Source organism: Megalobrama amblycephala, linkage group LG16, assembly GCF_018812025.1.
Source record: "Megalobrama amblycephala isolate DHTTF-2021 linkage group LG16, ASM1881202v1, whole genome shotgun sequence".
NCBI classification, from domain to species: Eukaryota; Metazoa; Chordata; class Actinopteri; order Cypriniformes; family Xenocyprididae; genus Megalobrama; species Megalobrama amblycephala.
Genome location: NC_063059.1, coordinates 37,862,918 through 37,885,394, shown reverse-complemented (window position 1 = coordinate 37,885,394; position 22,477 = coordinate 37,862,918). Strand labels below are relative to the sequence as shown.

The window sequence follows — 22,477 nt, the reverse complement described above, 5'->3', positions numbered from 1 at the left end:
TGTATTTTGGATGCATGTGTTTTCCAAATGGCACCCTGAGATTTCATTTTTGAACAAAGTGTCTTATGTATGAAATAGAGTGTAGTGTGCAGGACCAAGTGTGTTGCATAAAGGAGTAAGTGTGTTGCAGAATTGCAACTAGAGTGCAAAGCAGCGCTTTTGTTTAAGGTATGGGTACATGTGTTTGAGGTATGGTAACAAAAGCTTCAAGTTGTGTTACTTTAGTCTAAGCATGGGTCTATAGTGTTCAAGCAATGGGCAAAAACTGTAATTTCATTGTAAATATAAGATTTTATATTTCAGTATAATTACTGCAGAAATGCACAGATTTTGCCATCATTCTGGCCTTCTTCGGTCATTTCTGACCGAAAAATTTTATATTTTGAATTGTTAAAAATCATAGCTTTGTTGGAATGAGATGACACTTGATGACTTTTGTCGCATTACCAATATGAACACACAAAAAAATCAAGGACATGATTCGGACATGTTAAGGCGTCGTAAAAAAAATAGTCACACTTACCTTCTTTTCGGTCAGAAATGACCGACATAGGAAATGAATGGGAAATACGAAAAAATACAACAACTCAGAGAATCTTTTGTTCGTACAAACTACAAATGAGACACTGTGCAGAAACAAAGTGTGCAGCACTGAAGGGGGGACACTCTGAAATGCCAAGAGTGCAAAATAGACACACCCACCCCCACCCCCCTCCCCCCACACACATATATATGAACCAGCACGACTATAAGACAGAGCAAGTTTATGCAAATGTGTGAAATAAAAGCAAAAATTCAGCCACAAAGAAGTAAAAAATGAACTGCAAGAAAGGGGTTACACTCTAAAACACCAAGAGTACAAAATAGAAACACACACTCACTTACACACATTCACAGACAAACACACACACAACACACTATTATACACATACAAATGAACCAGTGTGGCTGTAATAGTATGGTAAATTTGAGCCAAAACTCAAATAAGAGGATGAAATCAGATCAAACACAGATTTTTTAAGCTGTTATAAAACACACCTGTTCATTTTTGTTATTTTTTATTGAATTTTGATGTTATGTGTAATAAAATGGCGCCCTCTATGTTCAGGTTTGACTGTAGTAAAATTAATGCAAAAACCGACACTTCAAATCAACATAAAAAAAAAAAAAAAATCTAAACCTTGACAAAAAGTAGTCTTTGAGAATGTCTAAGTTTAAATCCATATCCAAAACTTAATAAAAATAAGTGTTTGTGTCCAAAAACCACTAGAGAATTTTATATAGAGCTCTATGGGAATCTAGTGGTTACGACATGGCATTGCATAAGTTTTTCTTTTTTTACTCTCACCAAATGGCAGTAATCTACCTTCAAAAAAATTTATTTTAAATGCCTTGTCTCTATTTTAACATGGAATACTGCTTTAATTGAAAAATAATTTAAAAATATGTTAGAAAAAAAAATTGTATTATTTTCAATGGGGAAAAATTGTTAATAAAAATTGTATAAATATTTCATAGTATCATAAAATACCCTCAAAATTTTATATAATAATCAAAAAATATTATAGAACAAGAATATATTACATTGGTTTTCCTGAGGAACAAAAAAGTTACTTTCCAAGGCTTCGGTCACTTCTGACCGTAAAGAAGGCAAGTGTGACACCTAAACGAAGAAGGCCAGAGGGTTTTTATCAGTTCTGAAAGCAGTGTGTTAGCGTTCGAAAAATGTGCTGCAAATATATAGTGTTTTGCCGATGGTGAAGTATGAATGACAAAAGTGTTCATGGGTTTTTGAAAAATGTGGTCATTAAATGCACTTTGTGTGAAAGCAATGAAAAATGATTCACAGTTTGGTCCACATAGACTGTTTCACTGAATGTGTGAAGAGTTTTGAAAATGAGGCTTCAGTATTGAACAATGTGTGTTGGCAACTGAAAAAAAAAAACTAAATGTTTTGTTTTTGCGGCTCTGCTATCATTCAGAAGTGCACAACACAAACGATGTGTGAAAAAGTTAATCCACAATTAACAGAAACTGAAATTTGTCCATTAATTATTCTGAAATGAAACCACTGTACAATTATTGAGTGAATATTTATTTTTCATCATGCAGTCGTGCAGTATATATTGATTATTACAAGACAGCTGTCATCTAAATACAGTATAAGCACATTGAATTTCAGGAAGTCTTCTAAACAACTTTCCCTTTCTCAGCTTTTTTTACACTAGTAAAAACTTCAGCTACCTTAAACACTATCAGCACCAAAATGAGCTGCATTTCATATACTTAATAAAGTAATAAAAGAGTAAATAAAGAAATGTTTGAGAACTTGTTGAATAGTTGAGAACTTGTTGAGAACATAGATGGGGAAAACATTCCTTGACAAGGTTGTTCATCACTGGTGGTGTTCACATTGCTTTGACACAGTGTTATTCACAAAGCGATAGAGGGGAACATATTTCACAATCTCTGTAAAGATTTGTGCAAGATCAGAGCAGTTTTGGTCATTTTTATCAACCCCATAAAGTTTACTGAAGACAAAGGCTTTAATTCCACTGTGATTTCTCAGGTTTTCAAGTTCTGGTGTAATGTTGTAACTGACCGACATATTTTGGCAGGGGGAGTAGACGCTGTAGATGATAACACAGCTGTCATTTCTACGTTTTAAGAGTTTGTTAAATGCAGCTTCAGGCTTAAGCAGTTCAGACACTGGTGTACTTTTGGGACATTTTGGTGTTTTTAAGGGACGAAGTCCTGCTGCTATGAGCTCATTACCCTCGTAAAATGAACTTTCACCATTATTTTTTCTATAAATTGCATCTGTCACATTTGTTGTGTTCTCCCGAGTCAGGAAGGTCGAAGGATCAAAGCTCCCATTACATTGATTCTTCGGGACATTGATGGCTACAGCAAACGGCTCAGGATCTCCTGCAGTTTTGTCCGTGTAGCTGTAAAACATCAAATGGAGAAATATAATAACAGTTTGTGATGAGCAGCAGACTAAACACACTTTACTAATGACATTTTAATTTTTACATCTTCTTTGTTCTACATTATAAAATGTTATTTTTAAACCTTTACTCACTTCTGCTCAAAGAAGTCAATTATTTGGGTAAGAGATGTATTGTTCGCTTTCTCTTCCTCCATACTTTCTGTCCAGTGAAGAAGCAGAAAGTGCAGCAGGAGTCCACTGAGAAACACAATGAGCTTCTAAAGAGATTAAACACACACACACACACACACACACATACACACACATAAATAACACATGACTATATACAGTCCTCTGACTTGATATCTGATGACAAAATACTAATTAAAAATCACTATGAAGATAAATGACTACCTTTAACACAAAATAAATGATAATCAAGGTAATCATATTAAAGGGATCATTCACATAAATATGAAATGCATTCATAATTTACTCATCTTTATGTTGTTCCAAACCTGTATGAGTTTCTTTCTTCTGCTGAACACAAAATAAGATATTTTGAAGAACAGTGTTAAACTGACCGTTGATGGACTCCATTGACTTTAATAGAATTTATAAAAAGAAAACTGTCCCGTTATACCAATATTCTTCAAAATATCTTCTTTTGAGTTCAACAAATAAAATAATTTCATACAGGTTTGGAACAACTTAAGGATGAGTAAATGATGACAGAATTTTCATTTTTTGGCGAACGATACCTTTAAGTATTATTAATCTGAATATTACTGACCATTGATGCTGAAGGTTCAGGGTTGATGTGTGAGTCTTCAGGGTCGAGAGTGAAGATGATGGTGAGGTACTGATGCTGCTTGTGCTATATATAACTCTGGACCCTTGAGCAGCCCCCTTCCTTCACATCCTTACAAGATCAATGGAAACTGTCTTTGGGAGGGTTAATTTAAACATCTTCTTATGTGAGTAATTCACTCCCCACCCAAATGTCAAATGAACAAACATACTTTTGAGGGCAATTCCACTAAATTATACAAAATAGTGAGGTTATATATTAAATATTACCACCTCTTGAGTTCAGGTTGCACAACCAATTACATGTTCATGTTTTATGTAGTGTAGTTTTATGAATATGCATGTCTCTTATCATTATTATATGTGTTCTGGGGTTGAAATGTTAGAATGATCTGATGGCAACATTTTTAACATGTGATTTCCTTTGACTTTAATCCCATTAAGTGGCATTAAAGAATGTTATTGTTGTTTGTGTTGTTGTTGATGTTGTAGGCACCAGGGGCTGTATTCACAAAACATTTTATCTTACCACTAAGAGTTCTCCTGAATAGCAGTAAAAGTTCTTAGCCAAGAGTTTTCTTTTAAAACCTATTCACAAACTTTTACTAAGGAATAGACTGAAGTCTTAAAGGGATAGTTCACCCAAAAATGAAAATGTGATGTTTATCTGCTTACCCCCAGCGCATCCAAGATGTAGGTGACTTTGTTTCTTCAGTCGAACACAAATTATGATTTTTAACTATAACTGCTGCCGTCTGTCAGTTTTATAATGGCAGTGGACGGGAATTTGGACAATAAGAGTCTAAAACACTTCCATAGACAAATCCAAATGAAACCCTGCGGCTCGTGACGACACATTGATGTCCTAAGACACAAAACGATCGGTTTGTGTGAGAAACTGAACAGTATTTATATCATTTTTTACCTCTAATACACCACTATGTCCAACAGCGCTCATCACTCGTTTAGTGAGGTCTGCTCGTGCTCTGACAGCGGAAGTGATGCCTGACACTCATTGAAGTATGTGCGCGAGACATCACTGCCGTTGTCAGAGCGCGATCAGACATCACTAAAGGAGTGCTGAACACAGTTGGACATAGTGGTGTATTAGAGGTAAAAAATGATATAAATACTGTTCGGTTTCTCGCACAAACCGATCGTTTCGTGTCTCACAACAACATCAATGTGTTGTCACAACTAAAAAAATAAATAAAAATAAAGCCTCTGGTCAGTGTCTGTGTGTGTAATGCCATATACACATGTGAGCTGATATTTACTAGTAACTTAACATTTTAAATGGGGAATTACACACAAGTTTGATTCACATAGAAGTAAACATATGTGTGAATCTTAGGGTGCTTTCACACTTGGTTCGATTGCCTGGACCGAACCCGAGTTCGGTTGCTCCCCCCTCCCCCTGCCCTCACTGGACTGTGTTCACATTATATTATTTGGGTCCGAACCGCGGTTCGTTTGCGTCATCAAACCAGCAACTGTTTACTCCGTTGCTTAGTAACGATGGCGCAGGAGAAGGCGGCCAAAAGCATAACGTTGCCCGTCCCCACTTTTATATTTTTGTTTTTGAACCGTTGGTTTTGTTTATAACGGCTCTTGCGTCTATCTGCCGCGAATGTAGAATGCTGAAGGCGAGCAGAAATGAGAAAAGCTACGCTACAGCTCTCTGTTGCATCACGTCAGTCACGCTCGTTGGGAAAGTGAGTGAAACACACACACAAACACACATTATCATCAAATAATACGGCGTTAATAGCGGTTCACTTCCGCAATTTGGTACGTTTGCATTCATATCAGAAGCGAACCGTACCGGAGTTCACTTGAACCGCACCCCAGACCACCCTTTTTAAGCGGACTCGGGTACGGTTCGCGGGTGCGCACCCGAGTTCAGAAGACCGTGTTCACATCATCCAAACGTACCGAACTCTGACGTCAATCGAACCCGGGTGCGCACCAAAAGTGCTAATGTGAAAGCACCCTTAGATTAGGCTACTGAGACAGAGATTCTTAGAAATAGAGATTCTTAGAGATTCTGAGTAACGCAGCTGTGAGGTAACATCTGCTCTGCAGGGTGTTTAGTCAGTGGAAACTGAATATCATCATGCCGTGGTTTTCCCCATAATAGCGTACTGTTTGGATTGGTAAATAAGGATGTGGATTTAAGACTTATTACATTTACTTAGCAGTCGTGTAGGCAGCCCCACCAGACAAACAACGTTTCAAAGTTCAAACCAACATTTCAAAGTTCGAAACAACATTTCAAAGTTCACCTGTAAGCTGCGTCCAAATACTTTCATCATTGCAGTTCTATGATGTAAGCACTCATTTGCTGCCAAATTTGTAAGGGCTAACCAATGCCCTAATCCCGTCAAAGGTTTTACCCTTCAGAGTAAGAGCTTCGAAGGGATGAAGGGTGCAGGGGTAAAAAAAAAAACTTTTTTTTTTTTTTGGAAAGCACTTTAGCATCATCTTTATGAGACAATCAAGAAGGCGCCTTTGTCACACATTTTGTTTGCTGGTTGACCCCCCCAAAAAACATGCTCTGAAATATTAATAGATTGTGCAAACTGTGCCTTTTATTTAACCTTAGTTTATTTATTTATTTTGGGTTTATCGCACCAAGGCCTTTTACAGTAAATATAATGTATGTTGTGTCCAGATGTTGTGAGTTTGTTTCATCTGTTGAACTTTGCTGCCGTAGCATAGATGCAGCAAGTGATATTGATATTATGCAGCGTCTCTCACAAATGTCTCCATGGTTGCAAGGCACGCTCCATCTGCAAGCAGGGGGTCACAGCCGCTGTGTAATATCATTGCGCCTGCTGCACCCATGATACGGCAGCAAAGTTCCGTGATTATTACGCCGGAATGAGAGTATAGTTCCTAGCCATATCGGCCTAGAAAATCGCAACTTTTCATTTTCCGTCAGTCTTAGTACACGATGTAACTACAGAAGAGTCAAGTTTTAAATAGGGAAAATATCGAAACTCTTTGATCATTTTTGAGCGAGATGCTAACGGTCTAATCAGATTCAATGAACTATGCTAAGCTATGCTAAAAGTGGTACCGCCAGACCCCGAGATTGGCTGAATGGATTTGAAAACGGTAAAACACAACTGTTTAGGAGAGTTAGAAAATGAGCCTGTTTTCAAAAAAGGGGAGTGTTTCTTTAAACTTATTTGTCACAACAAGATTTGACAGCAGTATTGTTGATTGTTTAATGTGTTTTTTTACATCATGCTACAAGTATCATTCACAGACATTGACACGGCTTACACAAATGCATTACAATGTTTATATTACAGTATCATCTACTACTCTATCTACATTTACAATCAGATGCACAAAGAGAGTTCATGTACGAGCAGTAACGTTTAGACAGGCTCAACAGGAAGAGTTTGGTCTTGTGCTAGCAGCAGTTATGTTCAGTGCTGAAATGTGTTGCAGGGCCTTGCGGTCTGTTTGACACTCAGTTTGGTACGTGTGAATGATCTGACAATTTTTACCAGTCGCTACAGTACTGTGAGGCCACAGCATGAGACACATGGGGGCCGTTCATTTACACGACATTGGCATTTTGGGGGCCTGAAAACACAAACTTTCCAAAGTGAAAACTATACCATTATCATCTCAGTGTAAACTGCAAAAAGGGGAATTTGTGAAAACGGTGACGTCGTGCACATGTGTATTACATGTTCAGTCTATAGGCACATAGTATTTCTTTACAAAGTAACATCAGCAACTACTGGCCTGGCGTGAATAATACAGCGTTTCAAAGATCCATGTGAACGGGGATCATTTTGACAACATTGTCTTCTGTACATGAAAAATGCAAAAAGAAAAAAAGTTTCTATTTATAGTACATCGCTGTTGTGTAAACGTACCCTTTCTTAATACATTTTCTTCTTAAATTGTTGGAAATGTAGAAACTCTGTTTCATCTTGCGTCTGCAGCATGTGAGCAGCCCATATTATCAGGTTACTGTATTCACACTGCAAGAGCAGAGTTGCAGAAACAGCCATTTTTTGCTATGTGTTGCTGCACACTGAACTACAATAAAAATACAGTGAAAATACACTGTAAACCTATTTATAAACAATATTTTGCAATAAAGGTTTTGTAAAGCATCACAATGGAGTGAACTGTATAAATCACTGGTTTATCAGATTAGTGTCAACAAATCAGACATTGTTTAGTCACAAGAATATTGTGTGCAGCAAATAAGAGCAGATCAAATAGATATGCATGAGCAGAATTTGTTTCATTTGCAAAGTGTACATACATTACAGTATATATTATAGCAGAAGGATAATAATTGAATTACTTTTATCAGGCACTTCAAGAATGATGATTCAAAGACATGTCTGTGAGTTGAGTAATGTTTCTGATTTCGTAGCCCAATGTGTGCTGGGTGTTACGTTCAGGAGAAGACACACAAAACAGCGATTTGGCAGAACGCTACTTTACTCACTGAAACTTCAGCAGCACAGAATACGGCACACCTGAGAGGCATGCGCACAAGTATGATTTCACAACAGTATTACAGATAACAATGAAGAACTGGTTAACAACCACAACATTTTCCCCCCTCCCACCAAGCTTAAGTATGAAATGTAGCTTCAAAGTCCTGGAAATGCGCAGGACGCGCCCTCGTCCTCACAGGGTGAGTTGACACAGGGGCATCTGCAGATTGTGGACTTTGACAGTGATCAGTTCCCACTTCTTGTCTGATTACTTCACCAGAATCCAGATTCGGTGGGGGCAGAATGGAGTCCATGACCATAGATCGGTTTAGGCTTTCCTCCACAGTGGAAGGTTTGGGCACTTTTTGGAGACAACTGGCATGCCAGTGGGATCCATTAGCAAGCTCAAAAGTGACTGGCCCTAGTTGTCGTTTGACCTGAAGAGGCTCAGACAGGAAAGAGTCAAGTTTATTGCTGCGGTGTGGTCTACAGGCTCTTACCCAATCCCGTACTCATATCTTGGTAGGCCGAGCGTGATGCTTGCGGTCATATCTGGCTTTCATGTTGCGCTGGTGTTGATGAACCTGTGCCCGGGCCGAAGTGTTCACTGGGAGCAGATGAGGTGGGCGCAATCTGGTCAATGGTAACTCCAGCTCTCTGCCGAGCATGAGACTGGCCGGGTATACTCCTGTAGTGGCATGCTGAGTGGCACGATAATGCAAGAGTGTCTGGGAGAGAGCAGCCTTAAATGGAAAACCTTGGGCAAGGTTTGCGCGTATACCATTTTTCAGACTTTGGTTAAATCTTTCCACGCCACCATTAGCTTGGGGGTGGTAGTAGGCAGTATGTATATGGGCTATTCCCTTGGCTGACAGATAGGATGAAAACTCGCTGGAAATGAACTGCGGCCCATTATCTGTGGTAATGGCACGTGGGATGCCCCAACGGGAAAAGAGTTGCTCCAGGAAATCAATCATTGCAGAGGCTGTAACTGACCCCATAGGCACAACCTCAGGCCACTTCGAATGGAGGTCATACAACACGACTAGGAACCACTGATGGTGGGGAACAGAGACAAGTTCTCCACAGATGTCCATCTGGAGATGCTCCCATGGCTTGGCGGGCCAGTCAACAGGCTGCAAGGGTGGCAAAGCTGGAGTTCCTGTTTTACCACTAAGTAGACAAGGTGTGCAGTCACGTACAAGAGCTTCTAGCTCTCTATCAATCCCTGGCCACCAAACCAAGTCTCTGCATCTCTGCTTCAGTTTAACTATCCCCACATGACCCTCGTGTGCCATTGAGAGAACCCGTTCCCCAAGTGGCAGGGGAATGACTGCTCTGTTTCCCCGTGCAATGCAAGACACACCCCAACATGTCAGTTCTGACTTAACTCGTGAATAGGGGATCAGGTCAGAGCTCACCTGAGCTGGCCATCCTGACTGTATGTAGGTGCTGAGAGTAATGAATAGTGGGTCTGCTGCAGACTCTCGCTGAAGCTCCTCAAGAGACACTGATGACCGTAAGGGCTCATACACTAACTGCACAAGGTCACTTTCTATGTCTGACTCTGGCTGCCTGACTGTGCTGGTTGACTCCACAGATGAACGTGACAGTAAATCTGCAACCACATTGTTTTTTCCAGGGGTGAACTGCAGCTGATAATTGTACTGATTCAACCTATCAGCCCATCGGTGGAGTCTGAGTGGCTTGTGGCCAGTTCCTGAAGAGGACATGATGGCAGTAAGCGCCTGGTGGTCTGTTCTGAGTGTAAATGATCGTCCATATAAGTACATGTGCCAGCGCTCACATGCCCAAATGCACGCCAGCGCCTCTCTCTCTCCCACTGAGTACTTCTGCTCCGCTGTACTCAGAGCCCGCGAAGCAAATGCAATAGGCCTTTCAATGCCGCCATGCATCTGAGACAAGACTGCTCCAACTGCCACTGCTGATGCGTCACATGTCACTAGGGTGGGACTGGAGAGATCAAAATGAGCTAGTGTAGGTGGTGACGTGAGGTGGTGCTTGAGCTGTTGGATAGCACGTTCGCACTCTGCTGTCCATGCCCAGGAGGCGTTATGTTTGAGCAGCTGTCGCAGGGGGGCAGTGATTGCCGAATACTGAGGTAAGAATCTGAGATAGTAAGCAGTCATGCCGAGGAAGGATGCAAGCTTTCCAGCCGATGCTGGCACAGGAAGGTTGAGGATGGCCTCCACGTTGGACTGTAGTGGTGTGATACCCGAGCTGGACACTCGAAGACCAACAAAGTCTATTGCTGTGGCCGCAAACACACATTTATCTGCATTCAATGTCAGATCGTGTCTACACAGAGCTGTGAACACCCGTCTCAGGCAGTCATCATGGGTGGCCACATCCTTTCCTTACAACAATATCATCTAAGTACACAGCAGTACCCGGGAGCCCTGCTAGGACAGTGGCCATGATTTTCTGAAAGCAGCTAGGTGCTGAACTAAGGCCAAAAGGAATCCTCTTGAAGCGGAACACCCCCATGTGAGTCACAAATGCAGTCAGGTTTCTACTGTCTTTGTGCAGGGGTATCTGCATGTAACCTTGCTTTAGATCCAGTTTTGTGAACACTGAAGAGCCATGGAAAAGTGTGGTGAGCTCCTCAATCGTTGGTAGCGGGTATTTGTCTGGCACCACTGCCTTATTAGGCCCCCGAAGGTCAACACAGAGACGCATGCCCCCTGACCGTTTTTGCACAATCACAAGATTTGAGACCCAAGGAGAGGCATCAATGGGCTCAATGAGATCTGCTGTTAGCATGCCCTGCAGTTCAATAGTGACCTTGTCACGCATTGCGAGAGGCACTCTTCGAAGTGGATGGATGACGGGTGGAACATCCGGGTTAAGCAAGGGTCTGTGGGCAAAAACAGAAAGGCAGCCTAAACCACTGAATAATGTGGGAAACTGTGTGTGCCATGGGGAGTCCACTTGGAGGATAGTTGTTCCGCTGTTGTCATGCAGAGAAAAACCGAGACTAATGAACAGGTCCAGACCCAGAATATTGGCTCCTTGCTGTGTAATGTAGAACGGGAAATCTACCAGATGTTTTTGCCCATATTGTACTGGCAGCTTAACTACTCCAGTCAATGCAATGCTGGCTTGACCATACCCACAGAGTTTCAAAGGCGATGGTTGTAACTTCACGTCCGAGAAAAATTTCTTGTAGGTGGCCATATTAAGCAATGACACTTTAGCTCCTGTGTCAAGAAGTAGTTGGATGCAACAGTCTTTCAGCTGTACACCACATGTAGAGAAGGTGACTGAGTGAGGACCAACTGTGTGAATTACTGCTGGTGAGGGCCGAGATGTGTTAAGTGAAACTGATCTAGACTTTGATCTGCACCACCTTGCAAAGTGGTTAAGCTTACCGCAATGCCTACACTTCTGGCCGATTGCTGGGCAGTCTGGGGACCTGTTGGCATGGCGATTGGAGCCACAGTTTCCACATGTTTGTCTCTGTTAACTGGATTGAGGCTGTGTTTGCTGGATGACTGCACCTGCAGGCTGGAGCCCCCCTTCAGTGACAGCATTTGTGGGTACAGTGGTGAAATTAGTTTTAGCTGCATTATTCTCTGCTATTTTAGCTGCACATTGAGTAGCTTCTTCAATTTGGAGTGCCAGAGTGAGAGCCTTATCCAGTGTAAGTTTATCATCTTCAATAAGCAGTCTCTCTCTGACTCGTGCGCTGTTTGTTTTTTCAATAAGTTGGTCTGTAATTAATTCATCACGGAGAGCACCGAATTTGCATGGCTCAGCAAGGCTTCTTAAATCAGCAACAAATTGGCTGGCAGACTCACCGGATCGTTGGCATCTTTGTCTGAAATTTAAGCGTTTCAACAGTATGCTATGAGTCTTTTGAAAATGTCCCTTTAATCGCGCAACAGTGTCAGAGTATGTATTCGCGGTGCCGAGCGTCTGGAAGATCCGTAATCCCTCTGCGCCGAGACAATGGAGGAGAAGCACGCGTTAACTCTCATTCGGGACATCATCCAAGCCCGCGGCAACAAGATACGTCTGAAATGACACATACCAGCGCTCCCACGGCACGACAGGATCACCAGCGTGGGGCAGAAATGGCTCAGGGGGTGGTAAAGATAAAGCCATCCTTGTCGCCAAATGTTACGTTCAGGAGAAGACACAAAACAGCGATTTGGCAGAACGCTACTTTACTCACTGAAACTTCAGCAGCACAGAATACGGCACACCTGAGAGGTATGCACACAAGTATGATTTCACAACAGTATTACGACAACAGATAACAATGAAGAACTGGTTAACAACCACAACACTGGGCAAAAAGAGTTTAATGAAAGAGGAAATCATTTATTAATCAGCCACAGTTTGATCACTGACAGAAGCATTTTTAAGAAAAGGAAAATTACTTATTTCTTTTCAGGCAGACAGAAAGGATCCATAATATTATTTTCCACACATTTCCGACATGCCATCCCATTACTGGTTTTCTTACAGCGATAAAGAGGCACTACCGCATTGATCTTTAGAAATTCTTCTTGCAGATCCTTCTTCTTGTCCTTCTGCCAGATCTCTTGGAAGATAAATGCGTTAATTCCCTCTTTTCTTTGATTTATCCAGTTTGAAAGGCCAGCCAAAATATTGTCCTCACTCTGAATGCATGTTTTCACACAAGGTGAGTTAAAGAAAACTACACAGCTATCCTTATCTGTCTTTTTTAGAAGTTCATCCATGGGAGATTTAAGAGGAGGATAGAGCAGAATATGCTCAGAATGTTCCTTTGTTTTTGAATCTGGCCTTGTGGCAATGACTTTGCTTGATGTGCAGAGGAAACATTTCTCTCCTTTACTGAGCTTCTCTTTTACAAGTTTTGCATCTTTCTGGGGAAACACAGTCTGGATATCAGATCCTTCTTTTGTACACTGATCCGGTGGGACACCAATCGCTATTGCATACTGAGCATCAGTTTGCGATTGGGTTTTTGGCTGGACACTGAAAGACATACAATAGCATAAGGTTATCACACTTCTCAAGAAATATTGTATTTGCCTTGTTCCTTGTGCATTTTGAGATTCAGACCAAACTGCATGCAAATTTGCATGCACTTTACTACTGCATGTACAAATGGACCTACTTGTCATAAAAATACTGCATCATTTTAGCAAGGACGGCAGTGTTCACACCCTGAATGCCTTGAACACACAGATGAAGCAGGCAGAGGAAGATGAGACCCCTCAGTGGTACCATGGGTGCCTAAAGTGAAAACATCACAAACCTTGAGTTAAATTCATGCAGGGAATGATCTGAAGAGCCAAAGTAGAAAAAAACGTTTATTGATTGGCATCAAACTTGCCATTGCGACTGCTTGAACTATGAGAAAGAAGATTGTTATATTTTAAGAGCTGCAGTGCTGTTGTGTCTTTCCTGATAGTGTTTAACAGGAAATGAGGCATATACAGGGACCAAACTGTTGAGTTTATACTTTACAAATTTGATTCGTGTTTAACTAGACTTGGTGGGATTCTGTGGTTCTCACTTTTGTTTGAGATAGCTGATAATTCTTCACATTTTCTGCACTGATTTTGGGAATTCTGCAGAATGGATGTAAACCTGTTAATCTGTGTTGCCAAGAAAAGAGTAAATAATGCTACATGAAAAGAAGGTTTCAAATAGACTCGGATATCAGCCCATACTGCTTTCTGTGATCGGTGATTGACCCCAAAAATCCTGATCGTAGCAGCTGAAACCACAATCAAATTAGTGGAAGGTACTCAATGCTATTGTCACAGTAGAACCTGCCATTAAACAAAAGCTAAACTGGCCCCTACTTTAAACTTTTGTTATTTTTACTTGTTTACTACTCATTGTATATATTTCTGTTTTTGTTTGTAAGTACTTCTGTTTGCTGTGTTCTGCATGCTTCTTTGCGGTCTTACTGCTTTTTACAAGCTTCTTTTTGTGGTTTAAAGTCTTTTTTTTCTTTTTGGGGTCGATGAGACCAGTTTTCTAAACAACATGAGCAATAGTGAGGCTTTAGCACCACTAATGATTGTATTTAGAGAGGAACAAATATGAATATGACTTACCATTTTATCAGGTCAGGAGGTTCAGAGATGCTGTGTGAGTCTGCAGTGAAGCAGGTGTGATGAGGAAGAGGAAGCAGATGGTTTTTATTCTGACCCCCGACCAGCCCTCTTTTCAACACAATGACCAGTTAAAATACTTCACAGTTGCAACAAAAGATGGATAATAAGTAACAGAACCCATAGGTTCGTGCAAGAACTCTAAAGACTGCCATAGGTTCCTTCAGTAACTACATCCGCGGTTTTATATAGTGTCATAAGCATAGATATTAATATTCAAACTGTAGATTTCTGTTAATATGGTTTTAATACAACTTCTTGCTTGTATTATACTCTTTAAAAAACACTCAAACTGAAACCAAAATCCTAAATATAGTAAACATTTAAAAATGAGATAAAAAGGAAGCTGGTGTCAGATGTTTCTCATAACTAGAATCTTTTTCTTTGTATCTAGAGGACTTACATTTACTTTACTGTGTTGGTAGTGTAAACAGGATCTCCAGATGGAATGTCAACACTTAAAATTCATGAAGTTAGGCTATTTTTAGTAGCTAGTAGTGCATGACTAATTTCAGTAAGTCTGCCTTGACTCTTGGATTGCTGAGTTTGTGTGTTTACCGTTTTATTGCCCCATTGATCATTGTCCTTTGAGGTGTGCCCTCATCTGCTGCCAGCCAAATATCAACAAATGCCAAAATGATGATTATTTCTAACTGTACCAGAAGAGGGGAGTGTTTCCTTCTCCTTCACAAGGATGACGTTCACTCTCACTCACACAGCTGAAGAGGTTCAGCTCAAAAGATTTTTGAAAAGCTTTCATTGAACTCCAGTTCTCCAGGCTGTCCAGACTGTTATAAGTGCTCGACCCATTAAAGCAGGATTTCACACGTGGAGATTTAGGTATAGAAGATAGTACAGCTCTCCTCCTTTCATTTATTCAACAGGTTTTCAGTGAGTAAGTGAGTAAGAGACGCTCTCCTCTCCTGTATACTGAAAATCTTGTATACAAATCTGTATACAATTAAATCTTTACCTTTGTAAATGTAACTTATTTTCAATATTCTTTTCCACATCAGCTTTCTTCTCAGTTAGAAAGTTGTCACGTGTAGACGAGAAATCCTTTTCACATTGATTCTTATGTACATTGATGGCTCTGTGTATGATTTTCTGCACTGAAATTCTGATAGCTGTTAAATATGAGAAACATTTACTTCCTTTTTTGTTAATATTATATTTAAATGGTAATATGTTATTAATTATTTGCACTAATATCTGGCATAATTACGTTTAGTCAAAGAAGTTTACAATATGACCAACAGTATGAATGTCCAGAGTCTGTGAACTTCGAGTCAAAAGTAAAAGCAGAAAGAGTCCACTAAGTGGAGACGAGTTCTAGATTGATAATAAATAGAAACAATGAATTAGGGATTCTCCTTATAACATTGCTAAAAATTGGTTAAAATGTAGAGGAGATGTAGAGATGTGGTGAATGGGAGAAGCTGTGTGTGTGTGTGTGTGTGTGTGTGTGTGTGTGTGTGTGTGTGTGTGTGTGTGAGAGAGAGAGAGAGAGAGAGAGAGAGAGAGAGAGACCCTGCACCACAAAAAAGGGTCAACATAAGAGACCATATAAGGGTCAGTTTTTTGAAATTGAGATTTATACATCATCTGAAAGCTAAATAAATAATATTTCCATTGATGTATGGTTTGATAGGACATGACAATATTTGGCCCAGAGTGACTAATCGACTGGTCCTTCAAATGATCTCCTGCATGAATTTAACTCAAGTTTTGTGCTGAAATGAGTGATGTTTTCACTTCGGGTATCACTGAAGGGTCTCGTCGTCCTCTGCCTGCTTCATCTGTGTGTTCAAAGCATTCAAGCTGATGTGAACCCTGCCGCCCTTGCTAGAATGATCCAGTATTTTGATAACAAGTAAGTCTGTTTGTACAGTAGTCAAATGAATTAAAATCAACATATTTAGTTTTCAATTACAATCCATGTACAAAGTGTTGAGTTGATTCATATAAGAAGACACAAGGAACAAAGTAAAATATATATATATTCTCACTAACGGAGAGAAATGTGTACTCTGCACCCCATCACAAAATGTCACAACTCAAAAACCAAGGGAACACGCTGAGCATTTTCTGCTCTATCCTAAAGGTAATTCTCTCTTGGACAAACTTCTAGTGCTGGCAGATCAGAACAGCTGTATAGTTTTCTATTCGTATAACTCTCCTTGTGTGACGAGGTGCATTCAGAGTGATGACAATATTTTGAATGGCCTTGAAAGCTGGAAGAATATCCGAAAAGAGGCAATGAATGTTTTTGTCTTTGAGAAGATTTGGCAGAAGGACGAATGGAGGAAGGATATGGAACAAGATATCCTAAAGATTCATGCGCAAGTGCCTCTTTATCGATGTGACATCAATGAGATGGAATGTCAGGATTGTGTGGAGAAAAACACTGGGAAGGTGATTCCCTTCTGTCTGCCTAAAAAAAGAAATCACTTTATATTCAAATGATTTGCACATCAGATCTTTCATAAAGCTGTTTTTACCCAGCAAACATTGGGCTATGAAATTCTTACTCACCAAAGACACACACTTTTTTGAATTATTATTCTTGAACACCTGTTCTGTGCCTAATAAAATATGCATGCATGTGTCCTTTGTCAATTGTAATTCATTATGTAGACTCTGCAAATGCAAATGTAGATTCTGCTCATGAATCATGCTTATATAGTTTATTTGCAATTGAGTGCTCTTGTTCACTAAAAAAACATTGGTGTAGGATTAACACGTAAGGCCCATTCACACCAAGAACGATAACTATAACAATAAATAGTATTTGCGTCCACACAAACGAATGATAAAGGTCTGTTTATTCTAAACTCACGTGCTGCGGTTTCAAAGTGTGTACATTTTTTTGCTGTTCTTGTTGCATTTACACGGCTTTAACCAGCAGATGTCCTCAGCATGCTATGTTTCGAGTGAATAGTGTAATTGACCTAATCTAACTGAATTTAGCTGACAAAGTCAATATAGTGGAATAAAAACACTGTTGTACACTGTTGACCCCTTAACCCACCCCGTACCAACATACCTGTACCCATCCTTACTCATATAACACCTCTATAGCAGTAAGGTTGAAGCAACCCGAAATAACATGATATTAAGCCCCTGGAATGCAAACTTTACTAGGGGGACCTTGCCAAAAACAGATTTTACCACCTGGAATGCGATTAGGCTGGTTTTGAGTAGCAATTGGGCAGGTTTTGTTGTGAAAACCTGGCAAACCTGCCATTAGTAGTGATGGAGTAACACATTACAAGTAACTTTAGTTACATAATCAGATTACTTTTAACTAGTAATGTATTACTTTTAAATTTACAACAAAATATCTGAGTTTTTAAAAAAAATTATTGCACAACCACTCAATATGTGGCGATAAGTATGTGCACTAAGTAGGTTATGTAAATCGCCATTAAACAAAAGAAGAAGAAGTAAGTAGAATCAAATGGTGCGCTTTTTCTTAGCATCTGTTTCCATAGTGAATCATCGATTCGTCTCTCGGTTGAGAACATAGATATACATAAAAAAGGCTAGATGTCTTACGGCGGAGTCTCTAACGTCATCACCGGCGGCCATCTTGTCACAGGCAAGCTTTCTGGCGTTCTCTGTGGTACCTGATGTAAGGCGAGTGATCTGCACGAACACAAATACTCTTATCTCGCTGAAATCTTGACGGATTTACAAATGGTTTGGTTTTTTACAAACGTTATTAACATGGCTATAATTCTGGATGCTTGAACATGTTGAAATTGCAGCTTTTCTTTTCGAAAAACGACTTAATCATGCAGCATAGTTGTGTATCACGGCTACTTGCGCAAGTTATCAAGGCTGAGACCACAATCGAGCTGTTCAATTATAGAGGTTTATTGACACCAATAACAATTGCGGTGGCAAATGAGAGGCAGAAATTGTAAACATTCTTGTTTGCTTTTTTTTAATAATATGTATTGCTATGCATTTAAGATTAGTTTAATATGCTTTATCCATTAAAATTGAAGCTTAATAATATTTATATTTTTAAATAATTTTAATCAAACACTGGTGAAACAACCACTTATGTCTGTGGTGTTACCAATATTTGAAGTCAAATTTTGGTTTGTTCTAAAATGAGCAGGGATATGCAACTTTAGGTAATAATTAATAAGTAAATAAATTACTTTAAGGACTCAGTTTTATTGATAATTTAAATTTCATTTTTAAAATAAATGTTTAATTGTTCATCTTGGCTTCTATTTTTGCCAAAGAAGAATTGTTTCTTTTTAAAAAAAATTGGATATACATCAGAAAAGGCAGGAAAAATGGTCTGTGCAACTTTTATAGTCTTTATTCTAAAATATTAACACCACCTTACAGTCTAAAAACATTAAATTAAAAGATTAAATGGTTTTGTAGGAAAGAAATTTCAGATACATATTGAAGTAACACCACAGACGTATATATAACACCACAGACTTTACACTGCATAAAAGGTTTAACAATTAAAAGTTTGTTGAGCAAAATAACGAATTTTATCATAAGTAGGATTACAAGAAGTATCTATTCTGATAAAAGAACATTTAGAGAAAAACTGTATTAAAATATATAATTAAAACAACCTGTAACCTGTTTCTCACTCCAAGAGAACAAGAACAAAGAAATTTGGTAACACTTTAGTATAGGAAACACATATAGTTAGTTAGTAAAGTCGTTGTAAAATGTAAGTATTGGGTAGGATTAAGAATGTACAATATGATCATGCAAAATAAGGCATTCATATGTGCTTAATAAGTACTAATACACAGCCATTCTAGTAATATGCATGATAATAAACAACTAAAAGACCCTAAAATAAAGTGTTATCTGAAATTTATACAGGTTTGGAGCAACTTGTGGGTGAGTGAATGATGATAGGGAGAACAAAAAATTGTATCCATTTAATTGGATTGTGATGCAATCATAATGTGTGATCTGTTTCAATAGAGAATAAAAATCCAGAAAATGTTCTGTGAATAAAACATGTATCCACAAAATTATTTAACTTATTAAACTTACTTTCCCTTGAGAGATCTCCTATTCTCAGTTTTTGTTTTGTTTTTTTGCACATAGGTCTTTTTTAAATAGGTCTGATGAGGTACTCTGCATCTTTCGCTGTCTATAAAGACGCTACTTTTCAGCAGCAGTTAATCTTGCCATACCTGACAAGAGAGATACAATTATATGACTAGAATGTCCTATGTGTTTTATTAAAAATACAACATTTCTGGCTGTATATTGTCTGTGTTACTATAGAGTCTGTGGTGTTACCAGGAAAGACAGTAACACCACAGACAGTAACACCACAGACAAATTAGCCTAAATCCAGACTTTTCTAAAATGGAGGCTGTCATCATGATGATTTCAAGATCAGGGGACATTTTGTAAATATTAGTAAGTATGTATTTATCAAAATTTGGATTAAAATATGTAAAATCTGCAAGTTATCAACATAACACCACAGACACTAATAAAGTGCGACACATGAAATTGTCATAAATTTAGCTAATTTTAAGAAAATTAATAATAAAGAATGTACTCATGATGCACCCCTCAGATCAATCAGGACCTGCAATGACCTTTACACACAGGAAGTAGTTCAAATAGAGTTCCCCCTTTTCTTAAAAGGGCGACATCCATTGTAGTAACACCACAGACATGAATTTGGGGGACACTACTTTTTTCTTAAATAATACAAAATATGTATTTTTTAAAACAATTTAATACAATTGTACATGTTAAATAAAATCTATGTTCCCAGTTTAACCACTTTATTTGTGTTAAAAATGTAATATTGTTGCAATTACATTCCATGATACCTCTGTGAGGTATGGCGGGAACATGCATATTTTGTTACAAATGCAATCTTCCAAACTTAATTAAATATGTAATTTGAAATAAAACTTTAACTATTAATAGTGCACAAATTGTGCTTATTCTACAGAATACAAACATGCAAAAAAAATTGAATTTATTGGTATTTAAAGTGTATTTTAACTGTTGTAAAGTAGAGGAACACCATTTGCCACCACAAATAAAGAATGACCCTTTTATGACAGCTAATCTTTTGTCTAAATTACAATCTTTGTGGATGTGGTTGTAGTTATTAGCTGGCTAATAACAAGAAGCTGTGAGTGAGACCTAGTAGTTACAGTTTAGCTGCTACCCATCAATTGTACATCAGTGGGAGAGGCAGAATTGCTCTTTCTTTTCAATATAACTTAAGTTGCACATGATTTCCAATCGGTTTGGTTTGTTAAAAACATCTTACATTATGATACAGGAAATTGATGGCTTTATGGGAGACGATGCCAGACTTTTGTGCAGCCTAGTAAATGGGCCAACCCTGAAGAAGTTAAAATAAACATGTAATAATTCAAATTATTTTATTACAATAGTAATGTTCATATTATAAAAGTATATATATATATATATATATATATATATATATATATATCATGTTGCCATTCTGTACACTGAGTTTTAGTAGCCTATATATTGATTTAACATAAATGCCTTATGCGCGTGTTATCTGTTCTGTTCAATGTTATTTTCATATGGAAGTCCATGGTTATAATTATTTATAAGTATGCAGTGTCAAAAGTACATCTCTGATGTTTATAACAAACCAAACAGTTTGAAAATCGGTGGAAAATTGAGCAAGTTATGGTTATTTAAAAAGTACATGCACCATTAAAACACAATGGTACGAGTGAGCGAGCTGACTGTGACAAGATGGCCGCCAGGTGCGGACGTCGACCTCCATTGCGGATGAGACATCTAGCCTTTATTATGATTTATTATTGAGAATGTCTTGTGTTAACCGGGAACCAGCATACTTCGAGTAGTAAGCAAGGTTTGGGTTAATCAACCGAGAGTTCAAGGTATGTGTGACGGTAAGTAAACCTTGCTTTCTGGAATACCCCCCAGACAAAACAACAACAAAAAACAATACATTACCAAACACAACATTTAAAGACTCAACACAACAATGTGATAAACCAGAGTCATTTGCAGATCTTCTGAATGTATTATTTTTATTGTTGCTGTGATTATAGGTATTAATTGTCATTTAAGTGAAAGTACTTAACTATAAGTACTTTCACTTAAATGACAATTAATAGGTAATTTGCATTGCCATTTAAGTGAAATTATTGAACTTAAATATACAAGCTTGATAAAAATGATAATTCTAGAAGAAAATTTCAGATGGCATCTGAGCTCTTCATGTATTAATCATGTTGATAGGCCCTATAAAACAAATATTACATATTAATCATGTCAATTTCCTGCATCTGTTATTGACGTCCAAATGACGTCCAAAAAAATTACCCTGTTCAAAGGTCAAATGTTGAACGTCAAGATGATGTCCAAGTTGGGTCATGGTTGGACGTCCAAATAGTGGACCTGTATAATTGACAAATATATTTGTTTTTTTCTACCATGATTTTGGTAAAAAAAATATGTCGTCTACTGTAAAATTTAGAGTTACAAAACCAGTATACCGTATTGTCTTTTACAGATTCCACATTTTTTTCACGGTATATTCCTGGCAACCACAGCTGCCGGTATTTTACCGTAAATTTGACAGTTTTTTTATTAACACAACCCCAAAAGATGTAGTTTTACTCAAATAATACCATAAAATCTAAGGTTTTTAGACATTTTCAACATTACAATATTTAATTGTAAAATGTATGCATATTTATGTGTTTTCACAGAAAATATTTATAATTTCAACATTTTATTACAGTAAAAAACAAAGTTTTATCCAGTCTCACAATTAACGGTTATTCAATCTATTTAATACAGTAAAAGGAAGTTTTTGGTTTTACGCTCCATTACCGTTGGAATTTGACGGTGTTTTGCTGTATATTTTACTGACTTTTTTTACAGTGCAGGAATTTACCGTAAAATGTATCTGGTCAAAATAAAATGCTGTAATTTGTTATACAATTTCACTGTGTTTTTTACTGTCAAAGGTTTTAATAAGGTTTAACATATTTCTGTTATTTTTACAGTTATTTACCATAATAGGGTCTATTAAACAATGACCGTGTTTTTAACAGTAAAAGACTGTAAAAATGCTG

General features: G+C 38.2%; 3 protein-coding genes across 3 annotated transcripts in view; 1 reads left to right on the top strand and 2 right to left on the bottom strand.

Annotated features, from left to right (window-relative positions):
* The window catches only part of LOC125248560 (NACHT, LRR and PYD domains-containing protein 12-like), a 1,264,817-nt gene that overhangs the window by 820,124 nt on the left and 422,216 nt on the right, over positions 1 to 22,477 (bottom strand). The gene's annotated exons all lie outside the window — the stretch shown is intronic.
* Positions 12,223 to 13,568, bottom strand: LOC125248700. Its single transcript, XM_048160820.1, has 2 exons — positions 13,352 to 13,568; positions 12,223 to 13,209 (listed from the first exon to the last, which is right to left on the bottom strand). The coding sequence occupies exons 1-2, from the start codon at positions 13,462 to 13,464 to the stop codon at positions 12,627 to 12,629; spliced, it is 696 nt and encodes a 231-aa protein (XP_048016777.1). The 5' UTR covers positions 13,465 to 13,568; the 3' UTR covers positions 12,223 to 12,626.
* On the top strand, positions 16,106 to 16,826 carry LOC125248495. Its single transcript, XM_048160404.1, is given in 2 exon segments — positions 16,106 to 16,233; positions 16,283 to 16,826. Coding segments are annotated over 2 exon segments (672 nt in total).